This window comes from Bombus pascuorum, chromosome 11, assembly GCF_905332965.1.
Source record: "Bombus pascuorum chromosome 11, iyBomPasc1.1, whole genome shotgun sequence".
Classification (NCBI taxonomy): Eukaryota; Metazoa; Arthropoda; class Insecta; order Hymenoptera; family Apidae; genus Bombus; species Bombus pascuorum.
Genome location: NC_083498.1, coordinates 12,878,650 through 12,901,082, shown reverse-complemented (window position 1 = coordinate 12,901,082; position 22,433 = coordinate 12,878,650). Strand labels below are relative to the sequence as shown.

At 39.6% G+C, this 22,433-nt stretch overlaps 1 protein-coding gene across 2 annotated transcripts in view; it reads right to left on the bottom strand.

Annotated features, from left to right (window-relative positions):
* Positions 1-17,823, bottom strand: part of LOC132911823 (G protein-coupled receptor kinase 2) — a 28,891-nt gene extending 11,068 nt beyond the window's left edge. Inside the window, exons 1-3 of one of the 2 annotated variants that reach the window (XM_060968795.1) lie at positions 17,372-17,823; positions 9,084-10,571; positions 945-1,040 (exon numbers count right to left, since the gene is read on the bottom strand). In XM_060968795.1, coding sequence (XP_060824778.1) covers positions 945-1,040; positions 9,084-9,135 — 148 coding nt within the window. In that variant the 5' untranslated portion in view covers positions 9,136-10,571; positions 17,372-17,823. The remainder of the gene's footprint in view (positions 1-944; positions 1,041-9,083; positions 10,572-17,371) is intronic. The other variant, XM_060968794.1, reaches the window with a different exon arrangement.
* Between the last annotated feature and the right edge of the window lie 4,610 nt (positions 17,824-22,433).

Below are 22,433 nucleotides of genomic sequence, written 5' to 3'. Positions count from 1 at the left end.
AACCTAGCGAAAGGAGATACTTTGCGAACCTTGGGCTCTCATCGCGGCTTGATTAACCGAGACAACGTAGCTGCATCAGCTTCTTATCTTAATAAAAGCTTTTCACATTTTTTTTTCGTGGCCTCGTGACGTTCGATAATCCGACACAGGGTGGTCGAAGGGCGACGCGTTGATTGGCCACGAGATTCACGGGGAAAGGCCGACCAGACGGATATCGTGTGCCACGATTTACCGATTATGAAAATTGTCGATTTCCGTGTCGTCAGATGTAAATATAGAAACGATCGAGTGGTGTAATACGATATATTTCTATAAATTGTCAATTTACGTAGAGCGGAGGATGATATGGCGCGGTCTAGGGATAGCGAATACGGGGGATATAGAAAAGAACACGGGAAACACGAAGCGTTACGCTAACGTGGGATACAGAATACGAGAAACGAAATACGAAACACGGCATGTGGAATGGAAAGATCAACTATGGGAAGTGAGACGAAAGATATGGAATAACGGTATAGTTGTGGGATATAGGATATAAGATAAGGTATAGGAAGTACGAAATGTGGGGTGGAAACGTGAACTGTGCAACGGGCTTGGCAAAATAGATATAGCATAGTGGATATTAAACGCTGGATATAGGATATATGTACATAAAGTATGCGAATAACGCGAAAAGTGGGACAGAGAATGTAAAGCGAAATATGCGACTTTCGATGTACAAAGTACGGAAAATAGACAATTTGTTGTGGTATAGGTGATAATAGGATGCGAGACGCGAGACGCGAGATGCGAGATGTAAATTATAAGATGCTTATAGGGTTCCAGATGCGCGATCCGAGTAACGACGGACAGAGGACGAATTTATTACTGGATCAAATATCGTTTCAACGAGCAGAATTCGAGAAAATACGATTCTAACGCACAACGCGCGTGCGAGAACTTACCCAGCTTATCTTTTAGGCCGATGCATTGGGAAATGTGTGGAAACTGGAGTATCTTTCGCCATTTTTTACTCTTACCCTTGTTGCTGTCACCACCGCCTGCAAAACAACGGTAATACGATTAAGATCGATAAATTGGAATTAAAAGAAAAAGCATCGCAACGCGTTTTATAAACATCGAACAATCGGTGGTCTGTTGATTTATCAACGATACTAGCGTTATATAGAGGAAAATAAATTGACGAGGGAACGGCGATTTCCCTGGCTCGAAGCGTTTCGATTACGCAACGATTCTCGTCTTGCGAGACTCGCGCTAATTAAAACTGCAATAGAGGAGTCGTTTCTGCGATTTCGACGTTGCAAAGCGGCACGTTCGTAATTGAAATTGTATGGTAGTTGATAATTTGTGCAAGATAAAAACATAGTTGATTCGAGATCGCGATACTTTAAACGATAAATACAGGTATACATTTAAAAATAAGAGTAAATTGTGGGAAGCGCGATATTTATTTTTTATATAACATCCTTCTTCTTCTTACGTGGGAAATTAATCTGTTTCCTTTCTCTTCCTTTTTTAAATAATTCGTTACGTTCGTAGAGGCATTCGATAAAATATTCTCAAATTCTCCCCTAACAAAATATTACAAGTAATAACTTGCGTCCACCTTATTTCCAGCAGTCCTTCTTTTCCGCCGATAGATTCCATCACACGTGTCTGGTATAACGTCGGATTGAATTTGCCGTTATATATAACGAAGACGGGAGAGCGCAGCTACAGAATTCGAGGTAGTTTTCGACTTGCAGGATACCGCGATCGAAGAAGCGCGGTTCCGGTCGAGGCAGCCGGTAATTAATAGATTCCAAAGTATCGACAGGACGAAGAGGTTTTACCTTTTCTCTACAAAAGACAACACGGGTGACCAATGGATCATCATTCGGTACGCTTTGTATCTTTTCAATCGACTATGTGATAAAACTAATGCGAAATTGATGACTCGTCGGCTTTCTCTGGAATCAACGGGCTGCATATATTTATTTAGCAAGAAACTTGCAAGTAACGACTATCGATCTTACTCTTTCTTCTCGGTTTAAAAGAATCGTTTTTATCCAACTCGTTTTTATCCCACTAATTGACGGTGAAACTAGAAAAATTATTCGGCGCGATTGAAAGCTCGTCAAAGGAAAAAAGAAAAAAAAATAAGAGGAGAAGAGGGAGAAAAATATAATTTTATCGTAGAAGATCGAGGGAATATCATCGAGTAAGAACCGTAAGATCAACAGCAACGCAAGTTGAAGATTATTCTTTAAGGAAAGAAGGACAAAGGAATTCTGACGTCAAAAGTTAATAAATTAATTTTTGTTGACAATGTGAATTGAAAATCGTCCAAGCCACTTTTTTCCTTCGCTGGCAAAAATATCGCTTGATTTAAACCGTTTCTACGATAAAACAACGATCGAAGAAAGGAAGAAAGGACGATTTTACCATTAACAAAACCAAGGAAATATCGAAAATATCATAAATTGAAAAAATGTCCAAAACCCGATTTATAAAAGAGAGAAGCAAAGGAAGAAGAAAATTAAACCTAAAATTTAGCCTTTCTTGGCTTACAATTCCAGAGTGGTATGGTCCAATCGGCTTTCGAGTTTCAAAAGGGATCTGCCCTATTTCGGTGCAGATAGGAACGTATAGTACGAGAAGAAAGGGCAATGGTGGAAATTCAGTCGGGACGACATCGATCGTCGTGGAAAAGACGAGATGGAACGGACGACGAGGTAGATCGATAGACGCCCAGGGTAGATTTTGCGCGAACAACCGATCGCGTTTCCGCGAGCGTGCACTCGAAGGTTGTGGAGGCGGAAAAGAGGAGTCGAATCGCGTGGCTAGATCAGAGAACGTTGTACGTGGTACGTTCTCGTGATAAATCAGCGACGACTATTATCTACTCGACGAAGGACTTCTCTGCTCTTCTTTCTTTCGCTTCCGTCTGTTTTTCCTCTAATCGTTCTCCTTCATCGAGCATCGACGTTAAAGACAGTTTGACTTTTGCCTTTTTACATTCTTGGTTTTTCGAATTTCTTAATTAAAGACACAACGATCCGAGAACAGTGAATTTATATTTAAAACATATCGACTAAAAAATTTCGAATTATAAATTTCAAATACATATACGTATTAGATATATAAATTCCTTTGTCGTATTTGTTTCGTTACTACTTCCTATTTATAAAGCAAGAATACGTACATACGTGTAGTAATATAAGAATATAATTCTTATTCTTAATCGTGACGGATTAATCTTACTTTTTATTAATTAATTTCATTTATAGACGCGATATATGGTTGCTAATGTAATCACGTACAATATACTCTATCGCGTTAGTCAGCAAACAAACAAACTGACAATATGAAATATTAACTGGTTTCGTCTTTGTTTCGCTCCAGTCACTATCTCTATATGTATTATCATTGCCACGGAATTGTTATTGTATTTGCCCCGTTATGGACTTTAAATAAAACAGCGATAAGCGAGTCTTCCTTCTATGCACGTCTCAAAGAGCTTCGATCAACACGCTATTGTTGTTAAATATATTCAACGGAGAAACCGAAAAATTCCATTCGCGAAACCATTAAAAAACGAAACCATCGACGTACGATGAAAATAGACAGAGAGAAATAAAAGCGAACGATCGAAAGGCAGAAATGAGCAACTGGGAAAAATAAACGACTAATTCGAGAATGAAAGCGAACGATCTAAAAATGTAAAAAAGCAATTGCAGAAAGTAAGCAGACAAATCCAGAACGTAAATAAACAAACCTAGAATGTAAATAAACAGCAAAAAAAATTTTCCAAAAAGATATACCCGTAACGATACCCGTAACAAATTTTTACTCTTGTGTTTTTATTCGCCCAATTATTTTTTATTTCTATCTTTACCGCTATGTTTTCTTTATCGCGGTTATTTTCTGTCTTCTCTTTTTTACTTTTATATTTTCTTTACCTGGATCGTTACATCTTCCTTCTCTTATTCGCCGAGACATCCACGTCTCGTGTTGATTACACCGCATTACCATCCAGATTTCTTACACTAATATCATTAGTTAAACTAATTTTAAGAAGAACGATGCAACCAGTTACTAAGCGAGGAAAGAACGTTTTAGAAAATAACGCGCACGACGCAAGATGCGATGGTTCGTTCGTCTCGCAACGAATTTTTGCTGTTTGCGCTTAATAACGTACAATAGAAGCGGAATAAATTTGCAAATTAATGGAACGGGGGTAAATTCTGGATGTACGTGCGAATAGAAAGCGAGGAATTCGTGGCTCGAGTGCTCGATGAAATCGTTTTCTAGACCATCGTTATGATCAACGACCGTACTGATTTTAAAGAGTCCACTAAGAGATTCGACTTTTTGTACGACGAATTTCAGTAACAAAACCCAGTGAATGGAAATATCGACGATTCGAAACGCATAACGATGATGATTGGAGGAAAAACATTCCATCGTATAAGTTTCCCCTTCGCTAGGATTTCTACTATTTTTACTATCGTGTAATATTTCTGCTACGACGAATTTCAGAATATCAAGTTTCGTATTTCGAATTCGACAATTGGTAAAATCAATAATTGTAATATACGGTATCGTAGCTAGAAATATATTGCAAATGGATAAAGAAGACGCAGCGGTACCGAATAGTAGCGAACGGTATGCGTAGATTTTTCGATTTAATATTTCTTGTACGACCCGATGTGCGTCAAGAGAAACGTGACGTTTCAAAATAATCGGTGTCCCTTTCCGGAATTGCAAATGCAATCAGATCACGTTTGCAACTACCGGTACACAGAAATTTATTATATCCATTTCTGATGGTTTTAGTAAAAAAAAAATTAAAAAAAAAAAAAAGAAAAGAAAGGAAGCTAAATAATATCGTAGAATAAAGAAGGCGCAACGACAAACTCGTTAAACCTTCTAGGAAATTTATTTTTCGGCTGTGAGGATAATTTTATTTCGATATATATAAAAATATTATCTTATAGACCGTGGATGTTTATGCACTTTAGAAATACAATGAAAGAGGTGTAATTTAGAAGTAAAACGGTTTTAACTGCTAAATATTGTAAAGAATGATATACCTTTATAAATATAACAAACGGCAAATTAATCTCCGTCTACTCGTTAAATTTTCCACTTACAAAATCTTTGGAAAGTATTTCTCAAAGATCAAGATAATGCTCCTGTTAAGAAATCATTGTTCGCCGAATGTAACAATCCGCTCCAGTTTCTATTCTTGTCTTCCAATCTTCCTCCACGAGCAATTATTCTCAAATTCTACGTTCGTCGATATTGCTCGATACAATCGATCGAGCAACTACGTAATCGATTTCGGTCCTGATAATATAAAGATTCTACCGTATATATACGTTTGTAAAGTTCAACGAGACGCGGACGATGCGATTATAAACTCATTGACGTCGTTGGCGCATCACGCGAGCCCATTTACCTACTTCTGCCTTTGCCACGCAACACGCTCTCTCTTTTTCTTTCTTTCGATCTCTCTGTTCGTCGATGCTTTCGCCATAGGATACGAAGAGAATGGCTTGCCACTACGCTAATTAAAATTCGCTACTTCTTCGAGCCAAACAGCCGCGCAACACGCCCATTCCTCGCCAACGAATCGATGGAATCTTCGCTATTCCTTGCCTATGGTTTATCGCATTTCAATCGGACGAAAGGTGCACCACTTCCCCTTCGCGAAGATTCCTTCACGCTAGAAGAGCTTCGATAAGATTGGATCGAGGTTCCACGAGTTTATCGGAGGTTCTGACGGGGGTTTTTACGGGGATCGCGGTCCGAAGTGGTTGTTTCGTTGAATCTGCAAAATGTAATCCTTTCTGTTCAGGAATTCTTTCTTTTATGGAACCTTTCTCTTTCTTTCTGTTTATCAGAGCTTTCTTTGTTCTTACCTGTTTGTGGTGGCGGTTTAAAAAAAGTCGGAACGATATGTTTATTTCTATACAGGTACCTGCGAGGTATCGGACACAATAAGAGAATATCGGATTAAGAGTATATAAAATGGAATAAACTTATCGAGAATGGAGGAGTCCTACGTATTATTAAGTTATTAATACGATATCATCTTATTGTTTACTGCGTGTAATCGAATATTCTGCTGTTACACCGGCCATTCCATCGCGCAGATACGAAGCGAAAAATACGACTAATTTTCTAGCCAGTGACATCGTTTTACACGTTTACAAATCATTCGCTTTTTTTTGTGTAATAGGCATGTCAAGATATAAGTTTATGTTTATAAGGTTCTACGTTAATTTTTAAACTTACTTGCTTCGATAAAATTCTGCGTTAATTTATTTCTTCGCCTATTAAAAACTGCCCGGCACGCACGTTAGCAACTCGATAAATATTATTTATTATAAATTTCTAGCACGCGCATATGAAAAGGCTCGCCACCACTGAATCAGAACCATTCTCGTCGCCATGTTTCATCGATAACCATCAGAAACGCATCTATCCTTGTTTAAAGCCTCCCCCGCTTAAACGTGGACGTAAAATCGACTCGAGGCGGTTTCGCAGAACATGCATATAAATACATAAATATATATATATATATATATATATGAAAGAGGGGAAAAGAGAGAGAGAGAGAGAGAGAGAGAGAAGAGTTCTGTAATCAGTTCGTACGGCCGTGTTAGAAGTTAGTCTAATTAGTATTCCGCTTGGCGCGGCGGTACCGCGGGACGCTTTAGGTAAAGCAAAGTTTAGCTTCCTTAACGACGCCGCCGCCTTTGGACTTCGCATGAAATCTGCAATTACCGGCGGTGCGCGGGCGCGAGCACGCTTGCGAGCGCGTGTCAATCCTCGCTGCACTTTATTGCACGCGATACAAAGAGCAAGAACGTAACGTAAAGTATGCAGTTTAATTAGGATCCTGTGCCGGCGCAGGTTCCCATTAAGCCATTTGCATGTAAACCGTTGGCGCGGAGTGGCCTGGACCAGGGGCCGTTACTGCAGCCTCTCTAATGGCAACGTAATTTCGTATACGGTGAATAAATATTCGTGGGAATATCGAGACGACTGTTGGTCACGAGTAGAACGAGTATCGTGCAAAGTTTTGCTATATTTTTCCTTCGTTTCCCTACGCTTGTATATTTCCACGCCCGACGTTTCAGACATTTGAAATATTCTTTCGGAAGTTGAACCGAAAGTGGAACGATTCGTAATTTGTATTAAATTTTTTTATCAACGAATTATTTGATCGAATTGTTCGACGAGTCAAATTTGAGATACAGATTTTTTAAATGTATATATCTTTTTAAAAATCTAAGATCGACCCGGTATTAAATTCTGAATCTATCGATTAAATTTGAAATAAAAGGGTCCTAAATATAAGAAATGTTTCGAAAAATCTAGATACAAGAGAAGTTTGGAATTTTAGTCGACCGAGAAACGATCGCTGTTTCTATCGAAGTTTTTATGTGTGAATTATCATTTATATGCATAAGTTCGCGATTAATTCGCAATTTAAATCTGGATTTTATAAAAATTGTCGAATATTCCTAATCGATTACCAATGTAACGTCAGAAATTTTAGAATTTGGATAATGAAACGCGTGATTTGCAAAACTTGCAAAACAGTTCGGAAAATAGGCAGGATACCGCGAAGCCATTTAATTATCGTAGAAACGTTTCCGCCGCAAAGACAATTTAGAACGTGCTTTATGAAAACTTGCGAGCCGTCCGCGCGTGAAATTTACCGGTGGATGGAACCGGCGCGTTTCAACGGTGTAATAGTAAACGTTTCATGGAATTCACTTCGATCGGAACGAAATATCGTTTCGGTAATTACCGTATACCGTCTACCATTGAATTTCTACGATTTCTACATCGACAAGACTCCAACGAAGAAACGTTCAAAATGTCTCTCCAACGCTGTTATACCCGTAAGCTCTTCGATATTTAGTTAATAGTTTGCGTTAAAAAAATATTTCCGTTTGAATCAGCTACCGTCTATCTACTTTGTGCTCGCGTACGATGGTTGTTCGCTGTCTCAACGATGGACAGGAGACGTATTACGGTGTTTAGTGTAACCAGGAACACGTGGCGTACGGGGGAACAGCGTTGTATCGCGACAACGTAACAAAACAATTACGTAAGATGGAATGGAACGAGTTAGATACGGAGCAAGAACCGGAAATTTAATGTCAGTGCCGATGATACGGAACGTGGGCTTCGTATCGTGAAACCGTATCTGCGTATATGTATAAAACTCTCGATACTTGGCATTACATTTTTCCTCTCTTTTACATAGCTGTGCAGAGATTCTCAGTCTAGGATTTAGCGATTTTCTAGATATCCATGATCGATAAATCGATAAAAACCGACACGACGATAAGCAACGTTTCGGTTGAACAAATATTATGACTTCTGCCTTTACGTCTAGTAAAAAGGAAACGTACGAGACTTTGCTTTTATTGACTCGCGTTCGCAAAAGCTAACTTCTAAGAGGAACTAGAGATTAGATATTGAGAATAATAGAACCTTCGTACGAATCGCTTCCTGAAAACGCCAGACGGCTATAAATAAATATAAGCTCGTCTACGAGCAAATATATACGCCCAACTCGACGAAAGAACATCGACTCGAAAGATAGCAAGCAAATATGTAGTGGTTCCGGTGGCAACAAAGCTGTTGGTCAAATGATACAGGTGTCGTCCATTTAGCGTAAAGGTAGGTTAGTATTCGCTCCATGGGAAAAGAGAAAGACAGAAGCGAATAACGTTTCTACGGGTACACAACCGTCTACACAGCAAATAATTGAGCGATGTAAATGGCGGACTATATACATATTTAAAAAAACGATAAAAAATGATGTATATTCTGGCGAAGAAAAACATAAATGGCATGCTAAGAAAAGGAAGAGAACGTAACTGTTAGAATTTATTTTAGGTGTTGGAGCTATCTCGAGATAGAAACGAAAGCTATAAATGCAAACTTTAAAAGCAATATTTTTCTGTGTTAAAGATATCCAGTGCAAATTGCAAGAACCAACGAAATTAAAAAGCTGCTTCTCCGGGTCGTTTACTTTATTTAAGATTTTTAGTAGATAATAACTAGTCACTCACCTTCTCTCGCTTTGAGGTACACAGTGTTCGCCACGATGTTCTCCAACTCCATCAATTCCAGCTTGATCGAGTTTACGCGGCCGAATCGATGGAGAGAAGCCTGGTGGGCGACGAACGAGAGGAAGAGCGTAGGCCTGGAGCGGAAGTCCGGTCGGCTGGTATAGTTTTCCGGGGTTGGTCACCCTGTCGGGCTCCGGCAGACCAGCTCCCATCTGCGGCCCCAGGACACCACCAGGGCCGAGCAGTCCCCCTTCACCGAGGACCAAGGACAACAGGAAGGACGTCGACAAGCTGTTGGACGGCTTGGTCGAGTCGAGTCGAGTTCGAGGTTCGAGGTCGTCCGGCGTAGGTCCCGCCGTTTCTGGTGCTGACACCGCGGGGCAACCACCTATCGAGTCGACTCGAGTTCGTTGGCCCCCTCTGCCGGTCAAAAACCGACGTTTCCCGCCACAAAGTACGCGTACACGTATATCGAGCAAAGCACGCACGACGTCGAACGGGTTACGCGAAACCGGACTTTTCACTCGTCGCGCCGTATCGCGTTGGTTTCCTCGATTCACGGTGTACGATCCCAGGGTCAAGGAGCGGCTTTCTTGCGTAACGTTCGTACCAGCGAGCTTCTTCCGTATCGATCGTCGATTTAGGCATTTACAGAGACGCGTGTCCACAACGCGACCTTTTGCTATTCGCGAGAAACAGACACGCCGAACGAAGCTTCATGGGGATGGGGCGCGATCGGTAAGCCGTCGCGGAATCGAGCATTCAGAACGCGCAGGTTTCTTCTTCCACACGCTGCGTAACCCCTCTTTATCGTTCTTCCACCCCGTGACCGAGGACGAAGCTCGATCGCAGCGCGCGTTCACATTACAAAAGAAACTAACTATAGTGTCGTGTAATCACGTGCGACGATCCGTCCTTGTCTCTCTCTCTCTCTCTCTCTTTCTCTCTTTGGTATAGTTCGTGTCGCTTGCGTCTCCTTTAAATATCAGCAGAGATCGTGCACGAGACACGCCGCTAACGATCCCCTCGAATAATCGTTACAACAGCGAATCCTAGTGGCGCGTTAGCATGCCATCGTAAAAATGTCACGTGTGTTCCGCGGATTCGCGTACTCGGACACGACACTCGTAGGCACGTAGCACCAGTGCCTTTCACTTTAACGACGGTGCGAGAGATGCCTCCGCATGCGCTAGATGCTAGATCCTTCTTCGACTTCGGATCGAGGCTTCGATCGTCGATTCGCCAATGTCGACCGACTCGACACCCACGGAGATTCGTTTCTTCCTTTCCCTCGATGTCAGAGCTGCAACAGGCAGTTAGAGAACCATCGTAACCTCGCGTACCGCAAACACGAATTCGATCCTCGGCGCTTTCGTTGCACGCGACCAAGATTCTTTCTATTTGTAAATTTCCAATCTCCTTTCGCGCGGCTGTCGCTTCGTCCAGCGTTTAACGTATTCCTCTTTGCGTCGATCTCTGACGTACGTTCTGGAATAAGATTTCAGATTGTTCGTGTTATTAGTGTGAAAGGATTCGCGAACAGTGGCGTAGGCAACCGTTTCGTCCGAAATCTCTACCGAACATCGTCAACGAGAATTTTCATCGTTTTGGTCGCGCGAATATCAAAGTCAAAAATGTCGAATGCGAGTTTTTCGCGACGCTTCGCTTTCGAGAAAATATACTTAAACTTAACCAATTACCAACTAGGTACGCGTAAACGATCTACTTGCTTTACGTGCGAAAATAGGCAAAGACCGTGTTTGGTTAGCAGTTGATCTGAGATACATTTTCAAATTCATCTTCCTCGATAAATCTCTATATTTTTTATTTATTTCCAAACGTAGAACAACTTGCTATCGATTATTTACTATCGTTCGGTTTAGAATAAACCAAGTCGAAGAATACTTGGCAAATTTTCAAACTTGATTCTTTTCGAAAACCGAGCGTCATATATATATAAACATTTTATTCCAGGTTTTTGACTTGTTTTCCCGTGTACATTCCTGTCCATTTCGCTTATACCGCGGGTATACGGCGATGTATGCGTACGTACGTGCGTCTCAAAGGGATACGGCCGACAGTAAGTATGCAAGTACACGGTCAAAGGACCATATCGCCATATAAAGCGTTCGCTACGCCACTGGTCGTTTGGGACGGGAACGAGAGGATATCTCGATCGTCTGCGCCGGTCGTTCGTTTCTCCGTGTGGCGTGAGTGAATTTTAAAAATCATCATGCTCCTCGCACCTCCGCCGTGCTGGTTTATCTGCCGCGCGCAACAGACGCACGCACTTATCGTCGCGCGTTCTGCATGCGAAACTACAACCGCGCACATGTGCGTGAACACTGGACGCAGCAGGTGCGCTACGGGGATAAAGATAACGACGCGACTAAGCGCACCGTCGGCGTAATATCCGACGTGGTAATCTAATAACTTTTTCCACAACTCGATTCCCACCGATCGTCTCTCTTATTTTCTCTCTCCCTCTCTCTTTTCAGCTATTTCTTTTACATGTACAACGTGGTGGCGGAAATCGCTCTATGCCATGTAGAACGAGAAAATTTTATCTGCGAATATAAATCGAGAACACGATATATTTACATTTTTCTTGCGAGATAGATAACGTGGATAGTTAGATGTTTCATTTCCCGAGAGTTTCTAATTACAAAATTAGGCGGATGATTTAAAATATTATCAAATCTCCGAAACATTTATTTCCAATTTCGGATACACTTAGTAATTATAGCATACTTTTTGTTTAAAGAGTGGAAATTCAAATTTACAAATTATTCTGCGACGTATGCCAAAGAGCTGCAATTCGTTTGATATACTTGGTGTCTTTGTAATTCTTTCGTGGATATTCTAATCGGCAGAAATATTCAAGATTTCATCACCGTATCCTCTATATGCCCATACCCTCTATCACGGCCCAATCATGAACGTAGCCGTCGAATCGACTTCCAGCGGAATTAGATTCGAACTAGATGGATTCTCGTCAAAGTGGCTCTTACGACTCGCCGCATTACACCGGTAAATCCTATTAAACTGCGACGGCTAACGAATGGGTAACCCGACACGGGCTCTAAATTAAGTAACGGACGAAAAAAGGAGGAAGTGGGGGGTTAGGCAGGAGGTTGGCAGGCGGAAGAGGAACGACGAAGATCGTTAAAGGTTTTAAATGCTTTTTCTCGATGACGCAATTCCAGTACCGTGGAACCGGATTAGGAAGCGGTGAGCAACGATGATAACGACGAGGAAAAAAACCAATGACAATAAAAACACGACCGCAAAGGAAACAACGATAGCCGGTATTTTCCCCTGACTGATTAAAATTGTTTCTTAAAAAATCACCTATGTCATATTTGACGTTTGAAATGTATCTTCCGCAACCACGATCGTTTTCGATCCACCTTGTGTTTCGTTTTTAAGCGTCGAATCGACGATTCGATTACTCGGGCCAGAGGTAATATAATATGCCTTTCCGCGTAAGCGATTCCGTACTACACAACCATTTCACTGCAGGTGTCTAGAGTAAAACGTCGATCGTATTAATCACCGGGCAGACTGAATGGCTGCGTTCTGTTCGTTTAAACGAGAGAAAATGAAAACGTCACCGATACGGTGGTATCGGGTTAACCGGTTAAGATTTTGCTTCGTTATCAATGAACATCGACCTCTTAATGTGATTCTCGCTCTAAAAAATTGGTTCCACGAATCGTTGGGACAGTAACAGGGGTTACTTAACGAAGCGTTTGAGCGCATCTTGATTTATGGATTTGACGAATGAGTCGATCGATGTTGCTGCTGGATGGTACAAACGCGAAATAAGTTCTTTCTATCTCGTTTAATCCCCTCTCTCCTTTACCAACCGATGAATACATTTCGAATACATACACAATACGGGAAACAGTGCTACCGAGGAATATTTGCTTCCTATCGACTGACTCGCGGCGGATTATGAACGGAAATAGAACCAATAATCGATCGATCGTGGTGGTGGTCGTTGCACGTATCCATCGTATATACGTACATGATATTACGTACGTGAAAAGATTGATACCGTTGAAAGTATCTACGATATATCAATCGATAATGTGTTCCATACGTAATAAACGGTATATACACTCTAGTTCAGAAGTATTAGAATACTTGTTAATTTCCTACAAAATATGATGATTCGCTTAAATGTTGCATTCGTACAAGGCGACGATGCAAAAATTTGTACGAAATATTATTTTACACAGTCGGAAGAGAAATATGATGAATATAAATTAAGGATCGTATATATTATACACATACATATGACCTCGTTTGTTAGAAAGATGTTACGCGAATTAGATGTAAAACTGAAAAATGTTTATATTTTAAATCTCGACTGAAATTCTGAATCGAAGATCGAATAACGCAAGTGCCAGGATCGATCGAAGCGACGATTTGTAAGTTATAGCGAATGTAAACGAAAACCGATTTGGTTATTACACGCGAGTTATTATACACGGAAATAAGATTTTTCTACGTCTTGTTTGTTTATTTTAAGATTGAACAATCTGTTTTGCATAAATTTTAAAGTAGATAATGACAGTTAAACGGTAGTGTACATATATCATATATGGCTGATGTAACAGGCAAAGGGAGACAGAGAAAGGCAGAAAATTAAGAAAGGCTAGATGACAAGAGATCGTAAAATATTAGAATAAAGAGCGAATAAGAAATTTATTGAGAAGAATTATATATATATACAAAGAGAGAGAGAGAGAGAGAGAGAGAGAGAGAGAGAGAGAGAGAGAGAGAGAGAAGAGATATATAGAAAGCGAGAGAAATTAATTCTTCCGTATCAACGTGAATAGCTCTCTGTCGGACAGGAAGAAGCTATCAACAGCGTGACAAGAAGCGACAATAAAAGTACCGACGGCACGCGCACAGGAAATACGCAACTCGGTAATACGGGAACGAAGGTCCTTTCAAATGTAAATCTAAGCTTCTATCATGGATGCATCTCTTACGGAATACTTAAAAGTGGTCGAACAGCGAGAAATATTATGAACGTTACGCTGATCAGAAAATTAGAACGTCCGTATTAAATTGTATTGTATTATAGGAAGTAATTTTTAACTTGCTTCTAAATACGTATATAGTTGTAGAAACATTCGTGTATCTAAATCAGAATGTTAATACTCGTTACACTAGACGTAGGAATATAAATTAATTCGGATTGTTTGCTAAACATGAAGATTGTATTTTAGACTCGACGCGAAACAAAAACTCATATTTTCACACTAATACATCGATAGGATACGATCAGTAGTAAAATGCTTGAATGCGGTTCTAGTTATATCAGATACATTAAACGTTTCTATGCTTGATAGGTTAAATTCAAAGATCGCCACATGATTAGCATGTAATTACGATAACACTGCCTTTACCTTGTCGTAAAGATCCGTCAAAGATCTATCGTAAATCTGATAAACGTTATAAACACTGCTTATTCTACTATGTACTTATATACGAATTGCCATGAATACGTGCCACTACTCGCATTTACATTTACAGTGATTCACGCTATTTTAATCTTCTCCTCTCACGCTAAGATCGATGGAAAATTTCAACCATGAATTATCAAGATGTAAATTGTTTACGTATATTTGCCGGGTGAATTTGAACGTCAGAGAATTTGTAGAAATAACTATCGAATAATGTAACACCATTGATGCAGCGCTGCCTTTCGAGATAAGAATTTTCTACCTGGTCGTCGAAGAAAGCGCGTGAAACGTTTCCTCCAGGAGCAAAGGCAAATTTTCAAGGTAATGTTAGGTACCCCTCCGTTAGAAAATAGGAATCGGTATCCCCGGAAGCAAACCACGGCGAAAAAGCACGCGACCTGCCGATTAGATGCGATACTCGTAAATATCGATTACCGATAAGTTAGATAACACGGAACTATCGACGATTATCGATTATTTCCGATATTTTATCGTACGATAATATTACGGACTTTTTTATTCAACGAAGTTTACGATAAAATTGTTAATTAAAGATTGTAAAAGCTTGTAGAGTTCTATTCTAGTTACCTGATCGTTGTACCATGAGGTTGTCGTACTACTATAACTCTGGATTTCGTTTTTAAGAAACGATATTCATTTCATAAATTTAAAACTTATTCAATATTTGAATTTGGTAAAGAATTATATCAGACGTTTGTAATAATTTTCTTATTTTGTACCTTATCAGTTTCCCAATAACAGAACGAGTTGTTATATCGAATACAGTACAGCGAATAAGAATAAATAAATTGGTACGATGAATACCAAAAACTATTCTGTAGTACAATAAGGTTCTAAAGCAAAATTGTAATTTTTTTAAAATTAAAGTAAATAATTAAGATAAAAGTTACCAAAAATAATCGACATGCCATCGATATCGTCTCTATCCTCAGCGCAATGTACGTTTTTATTTTATTATATTCCGCTATATTGTTTTCATAGAAACTTAATTATTCGACCGATTATATAATTCCCATTACTCTCTATTACTTTCTCCGTTTCTCTCAACATTTTTCAAGCTTTTCAATCGCGTTTTTACGATGAGAATTTTTATGATTTGGACGAGAAATAATCTTGGAGAACATTTGCTAACCTCTTTACATGTATATCATATTTTTGGAATTCCCACCCACCCACCATTAAAATAATATTACGACACTCTGAATATATTATGTTTCATAGTTTGTCAATTAATAAGTATCTGTCAGATAGTTTCTTTTTTAATTACATTACTCACATGGAGTGTAGAGTGCTATCTTGATGATAAGGTCTTCCTAATTTGACTTCTTCGAACGTTGAAAGGAAGTAATATAGACTAACGAAAGTTATATCGTTGGTTAAATAACTAGTTGAATAATTTTATAAAAGTGGAATATAATGATATAAGAATACATGAATACTTTGCGTCGAGCCGAATATAACGACGCGAGCAGACGCGGAAACCGCACCAATGAAAGGGGCGATTGAATGAGAGACAATGAACGCCGATGCGATGGCAGCGCGGGCGAGTTCATTGAGAGGGAGAAGAAACTTTTGCCCGCGAATCGAGACGCATTGTGGAATGGCAGACGTGTATTTCCCTGGTATACAAGATGCCACTTGTACACGTGCGTGAAATTAAAGAATCAAATAGGGGGAAACAGCGGGGACTGTTTTGCCATTTTTATCGATGCAGATTGGAAACGCTTTCCGTCGCCGCATTTTCAGCGAACAACTTAATTTGACACTGTCGGTATGTATATATTCTCCGTTCCCCTCCTAGTCTATTTCCCTCTCTTTGTGTCATTGCACTAGCGAGAATAGCAATGACAGAACTGTGAAAATTTGATAACATCAATGAACTGAATCATATTTTTATTTTGATATAATTAGAGAAAGCCAATTACGAGTACTTGGATCTTTCGTATTTTGTTTGTGTGTTATAAGCATTATGTACGATTTTGCATCTTTAATAAGTTTTGTGCTTCGTGGGCAGTGAAAGTGGCGATAGATCGACGATAAAGATGGAAGAAAGAATTTCCATTGCATGAGGCGAAGGAAGATAAGTTTCAATCCGATATTTCGATAAAATGTCATGAATTGGATGGATTTTTATTTTTCTACAGTTAAATATTCCGAGAGAGTCCTTAACCATCGAACCTTCGTTGATAATCTTAATTATCTCGTGGCACGGAACGCGTTAATTTCCCACACACGCGCAAACGTCCGTAATTTAGTAGTCTCCGAGAAAATAAAGAACATCCGTCTTCCATGAACATAGAAACATTCAAACAATACGAAATATTCTTAGAGGTGACACCCGAAAGAAGCCCGCCTAAATATTCTCGTGATGGAAACGTGACTTTGCGACAACCGATCACGAGACGCCGCACCGCGCCGGCTCTTGAAATCTGTCACACAAACACGCACAACCCATTGTACGCGACGCTAAAATAACCACCAAACCCATAACAAGAATATCGTAAAATGCGAATATAGCTTATCTAAGGTATATGATTCTAAGCTCGGAAGGAAAAGGGAGAAAGTAAAGGATTCGAAAGATGAAAAGGGGAGAAAGACGCCGCGTTACCGACGGAGCGTGTCGTGTCTCGCACGTCATGGGCACGAGTCAGTACGACATCGTCTTGTGAAACACGAGACGGGCGTAAACGATCTCAGAATGATTTCTATGGGGGTACAGGCCGGTCGAATTGGAGAAGGGAGGACATGTTATGGCGTTCGGTACGTCTAGTATAATGTAACACACACCGATAGCAGAGCACCGCGCGGTCGTAACGGCGACACGAAGAAAGCGCAATGGCCGACCACTGCACCTCCGCTGGTTGCTTCGATCCTTCCTAGCCACGAGGATATTTCACACACTTGCTCTATCTCGTTCGAGGATCGGCACACGCGCACGACACGCCTTGTCCGAGACTTTCAGATAAATAGAAGCCCCGGATGTTTTTATTCCGTGTAACGAAAGCAGCTAGGGACGGTTCGTACTGTCCGATCGTATGAACCCGCTGCCACTCGCACCAGACCGTCACGCACCGTCCCGTCCGCTGGATAGAAACCGACTGACTGACATGCTCCTTCTCGACCCGCGATGCACCGCCACGGATGAGGAGGTTAAGTGGAGGGGACATGTTGGGATCCGAGGACGACGCGACGCCTCCACCCGATCAACGTACGACAGAGACACAGATAGACGCGCGGACGACTCCGATTGGGCGTGGTAGAGTCCCTAGACTCGTCTTCGGATACCGACCGAGGGTGCGATCTTCTTTGATCGACCGTTTGCGCGCCATATATAAACGCGCTATTTGAGTTTTAGATGTATCGGATAATTAAAAAAAGATATCGATACTACTTGACAAGCGTTGCTTTTAAATAAACATCGAAAACATTTCTTAAATCGAAGAATGTGGAAATGGACGGTAGGAAGTGCTATTTTCCGATGAGAAATGGATAAAAATTATTCGATATCCGCAAAGAATTTATTTAAAACGATTATAAAGCAACACAACAAATAGCAAAAAGTTGTCGAAAGATACGGTGTATACATATAGATCCAAAGATTTGGTAATTCTATAAAGATACAATATCTCCAAATTTTTCCCACATTTAATTTCACCGATTCAAACTTTTCCAATATGTCGACGTTAATGAAATTTTAAAACATTTTATATAAAACACACGATATACCTATAAAGATATTCTATCGTAAGAGTTCAAATACTTTCATGAGATACTACATGAACGTCGAAATTATCAATAGAGTTCACAAAGGAATATTATCACGTAGAAGGTACTATCCAGTAACAAAGACTGTATAAGGAAGTTATCGATACGTGTAAATTAGCAAAGATAATAGAGAAGATGTAACGTTGCATCTATATCATCAAATTCTATGAGAACGTATAAATAATCAACGAATAACTTTCGTAACTGACACGGTAAAGATTTAAAAAGAAGTATAAAATGAGAAAAGAACGTTATTTTAACATTACTGTAGCGATATATTTGTTATATTGAATATTACTGTATAGTGGATAAAAATAGAAAATTGGAATGGCAGAATGGAGGACGGTAAAGCAATCTTGCGTGGAAAGTATCGAGTCATTACAATTTCCTAGCACTATTCTAGTCTCCTCAGAAGCGATTTCTCGAGAGAACAATCACGATCAAGACACGATTCGAAAAAGAAATAACAAGGATGATCAAAGGGTAATACGCCAGCGTAATGCATTGGATTTCCGTTGAAATCTCCAACGTGCGATGACAAGGCGCGTACTGGGTTCGAGAGATGTCTGGTACAGTCGAATCTTGGTAACTCGAATGTTAAAGGTATTTACTTATCAAATTTTTTCAAGTGAAGAAAGTTTAATAAACGAATTACTTAAAAAGTCTTTTAATAAAGATTTTTTTTCTTTAGAATTCAATTTATATTCTATTTCTTAAATTATGGCTACGAAACGAAATTTCAAGGAATAATTCCGTATTTTTGTCGCTTTTTATACCTAGATTTTACAATTTTATGAAATTTAAATAAATTTACGACTTTATCATAAATGATTACTTGGTCCTTAATGGATTAAGATACGTTTTTTTCTTTTTTTTTTTTGTGACAGCGGTAATCAAAGTTATTAGTAAAATTTTTACGAGAAAAATCGTTGAGAAAGAATTAATTTTTGTTTAGGTCGAAGACGATGATCACGAAATCTTAGGAAGAAATCTTCTAAACAATTAAATGATCAAAAAAATTGTATACGTTCCGACTACGAATAATGGTCATAAACGTTCCCAATTTCTTTGGTATTATTTTCTTTGGATATTTCGACTTACAGAGACTTTTACAGAGAAACGAAGAGTATGAACGAAATTGCAGAGTCTTACGAATAGTTTTCGAGTTATAGAGGTTCGACTGTATTTTTCACGCCTTTACGGGCCGACTCTAATTTCGATTCTTTCAGACCCTCGAAAATTACTCCTTTGCCAGGCCAACAGAAAAAAAAGAAAAAATACTGAAACGAGCAACCTGGCTGGGACGACGCTTCCAACAATGTATCTAGAGTATCAATCACGTGTGTCATTAATGGTTGCGGTTGCGGTTACAAGCCATCGTGGACTATAATTCAGTTGGGTCGCTGTATCCGCGATACAGCGCATTACGCTGTGCAACGCGATTTACGACGTCCATTGTCGCGATGTCTATACAATCAAAAAGCCGGATCCATTTTTGTACCAGCGGAATACCTTGGTTTTCGTTCTTCTGTAATTTTAGACTATATCACAGTGATAAGAAAATGTTTGGTTGTATGATGATAAAATAGCGTCCCTAGCATTCTCTTACGTAATTGAAGTACGAATCTACGTGACATCGTTAATTTTGTAGAGTTATAGATTGCAAGTTATCGAGCTGTTATTGACTGTTAGCGTTATTAATCCATTTTAGTACGTGTCGTTTCGTTTCTGTTAAGAATAAATCGTATCGCATTTACATCTGTAAGGTCCGAAATCGAACTAGACGAGGTTGATTTGATTTCTTTAAGCTTCTTTCGTAATTATAAAAAAGAAACGACGATATTAATCCATTGATAGAAAATCTCAAGACGGAATAATTTTGGAATGAAAATGTAATTAACGGGTAGTTCCAGCGTATTACCATAGTTAGCTGTAATCAAAGGTTAATTACAAGGAAGAAATTTCCTAAGTAGGAAATTTCTTCGTGAAACGCGTAGCTCGAAGCGGAAAGTTTCGGAGTGTGTCGAATTTTCGTCAGTCTCCACCCCGTAAAACGGATGGTAGTTCATATCGGAAGTATGTCAAGAATTTAGCCATGGGTTGTTTTCACTAATAGCTCGCGATAATTGCTCAGCCGCGTTTGCCACGGTTACGCCACGAAATGAACCGTGTCAAAAGCGGCCTGTTATTCGAATTATGCCATTTTTTGCTCGAGTCCTCGCATCAGCAGCAGTCAGGTCACGATCAAGTGGAGAACAGCGAGAAACAGTCGCGATAGAGATGTTCAGAGATGTTTCTGTGTTAACGTTTCTCGTTTCTTCGTCGTGCATGAAAATTTCTGAATTTGTTTCTACAATTTATTAAGATTCGTATTATTCGACGCGTTTGAGGCTGCCTGCGTTCATCCATCTCTTAGCCCGATTAAATTCGACCTATTCGAGATGAATTTTTCCTTAGGAATCGTATAAAGAAAATTTTTAATTCGGCTCTTTGTGTTCTATTATATCATCTATCTACAATATTTATTACAAAATTACATCGATAAAGAAGTATTCGAAATTTCCTGACGTTAGGAAATACTGCTCTAGACGTTCTACCTTTTACAGTATCGTATACGCAATGGAATCGAACTCCGATATCTGTCATTAAGCATCTTACGAAGCAACGATCGTTAAATTGTCTCGTGTACAATTTCTACCGAGATTTTTCGGTCGTGGGATATAAACGATCAGATTTAGATTATTGCGCAACTGGTAACGATACAAGACCGGTGTATCGAGTAACGAGAGCTACGTTTCGCTAGCCGCAGAGGCTTTCTAAGCCGAAGATCTTTTTCTCTTCGGATCGAATTGCCACTGGTTCGCGACCGAGACCGACGACAAACGAGCTCTATTCGCATTTATCCTTCGGAAAAGGCTCGTACATACTTGTAACCATTTTTCAAACCGATAACAAATCTTCGGAGTTACCTCCTATCGATGGAATTTCAAAAATCCTGCGAAAATGATCGAAATGCCGCCTGTATATCGTCACTACGAGAATTATGCTTCTAAATTGATTCGATATATACTTGAGACGCTATCTCGTTTAACTTGCAAGAATTATAAGTATGAATTTTCAATCGTGTATTTTAGATAATTAATTCTATCCTAACCCGAATACTAGCCCGAATTAATAGAAATTGTGGAAAAAGTTGGAAAGAAACTTTTTCCATTTTCTTAACTGTAACAGCAGCTGAGATGGGATTCGATGCGATCGTTGGATGAAAGGAATTCTAATCGTAGTTAAATTTTGTTTTAAATATTCCGTAATTTTGTTTCGAAATTCAAAGATCTAGCAACAGGACAAAGTAGCGTTTTCCAAGGATATACATATTTATAAGAAGGGGAGGGCGAATATCTGAATATTAAGAATAAGAACGGTATTGGCTATCGATCGAATATTATTTGAAACACGCTGCTTCTAATTTTTTAAATTGCTCGCGTATCTACTTGAAAAAGAGAGAAACGACATCCACCTAGTGACGAACGATTCGTGACAGGAGGGCAGTCCATATATATGTAAATATCTAAAACCAGCAAATACCTACGAAGATATATGTATATTTTTGTTCTTTATGTTTTATTATACCTATCAGATATATTAACAATCGAGACGTACCGAGACTTTTATTAGCGACCACGCAGATTTTGTTGAGAATTCCTCAGAAGAGCTTCGGAAGGTTAACCGAAACACGAAGAACGCTTGCGTGACAGGGTCGTCATTGACCGGAGGAAATCTGGTAGTTTCATCGCTAACAGCTTGCATAGTTATCGGATGATCCAGCCGTCGGATCACGGATTCACGAAGCGTAGAACGAAAAGAAATAGGAGGGAGGCTAGAAAAACCGATCTGCCATATGCAGCGTTGCTTCGCTGCGTAACACTCGAGATCGCGACGCTTGTCTTACAACTGGAGCGAATATATTACATCGCGCGATCATAGGCATGTATCAGTAGCCTGCCGTACGGTAAACGAAATACACGTGCGGTGATTTTACTGCGAACATAGTTATTCCCGCAGAAGGATTCAGTTGCAAAGATCT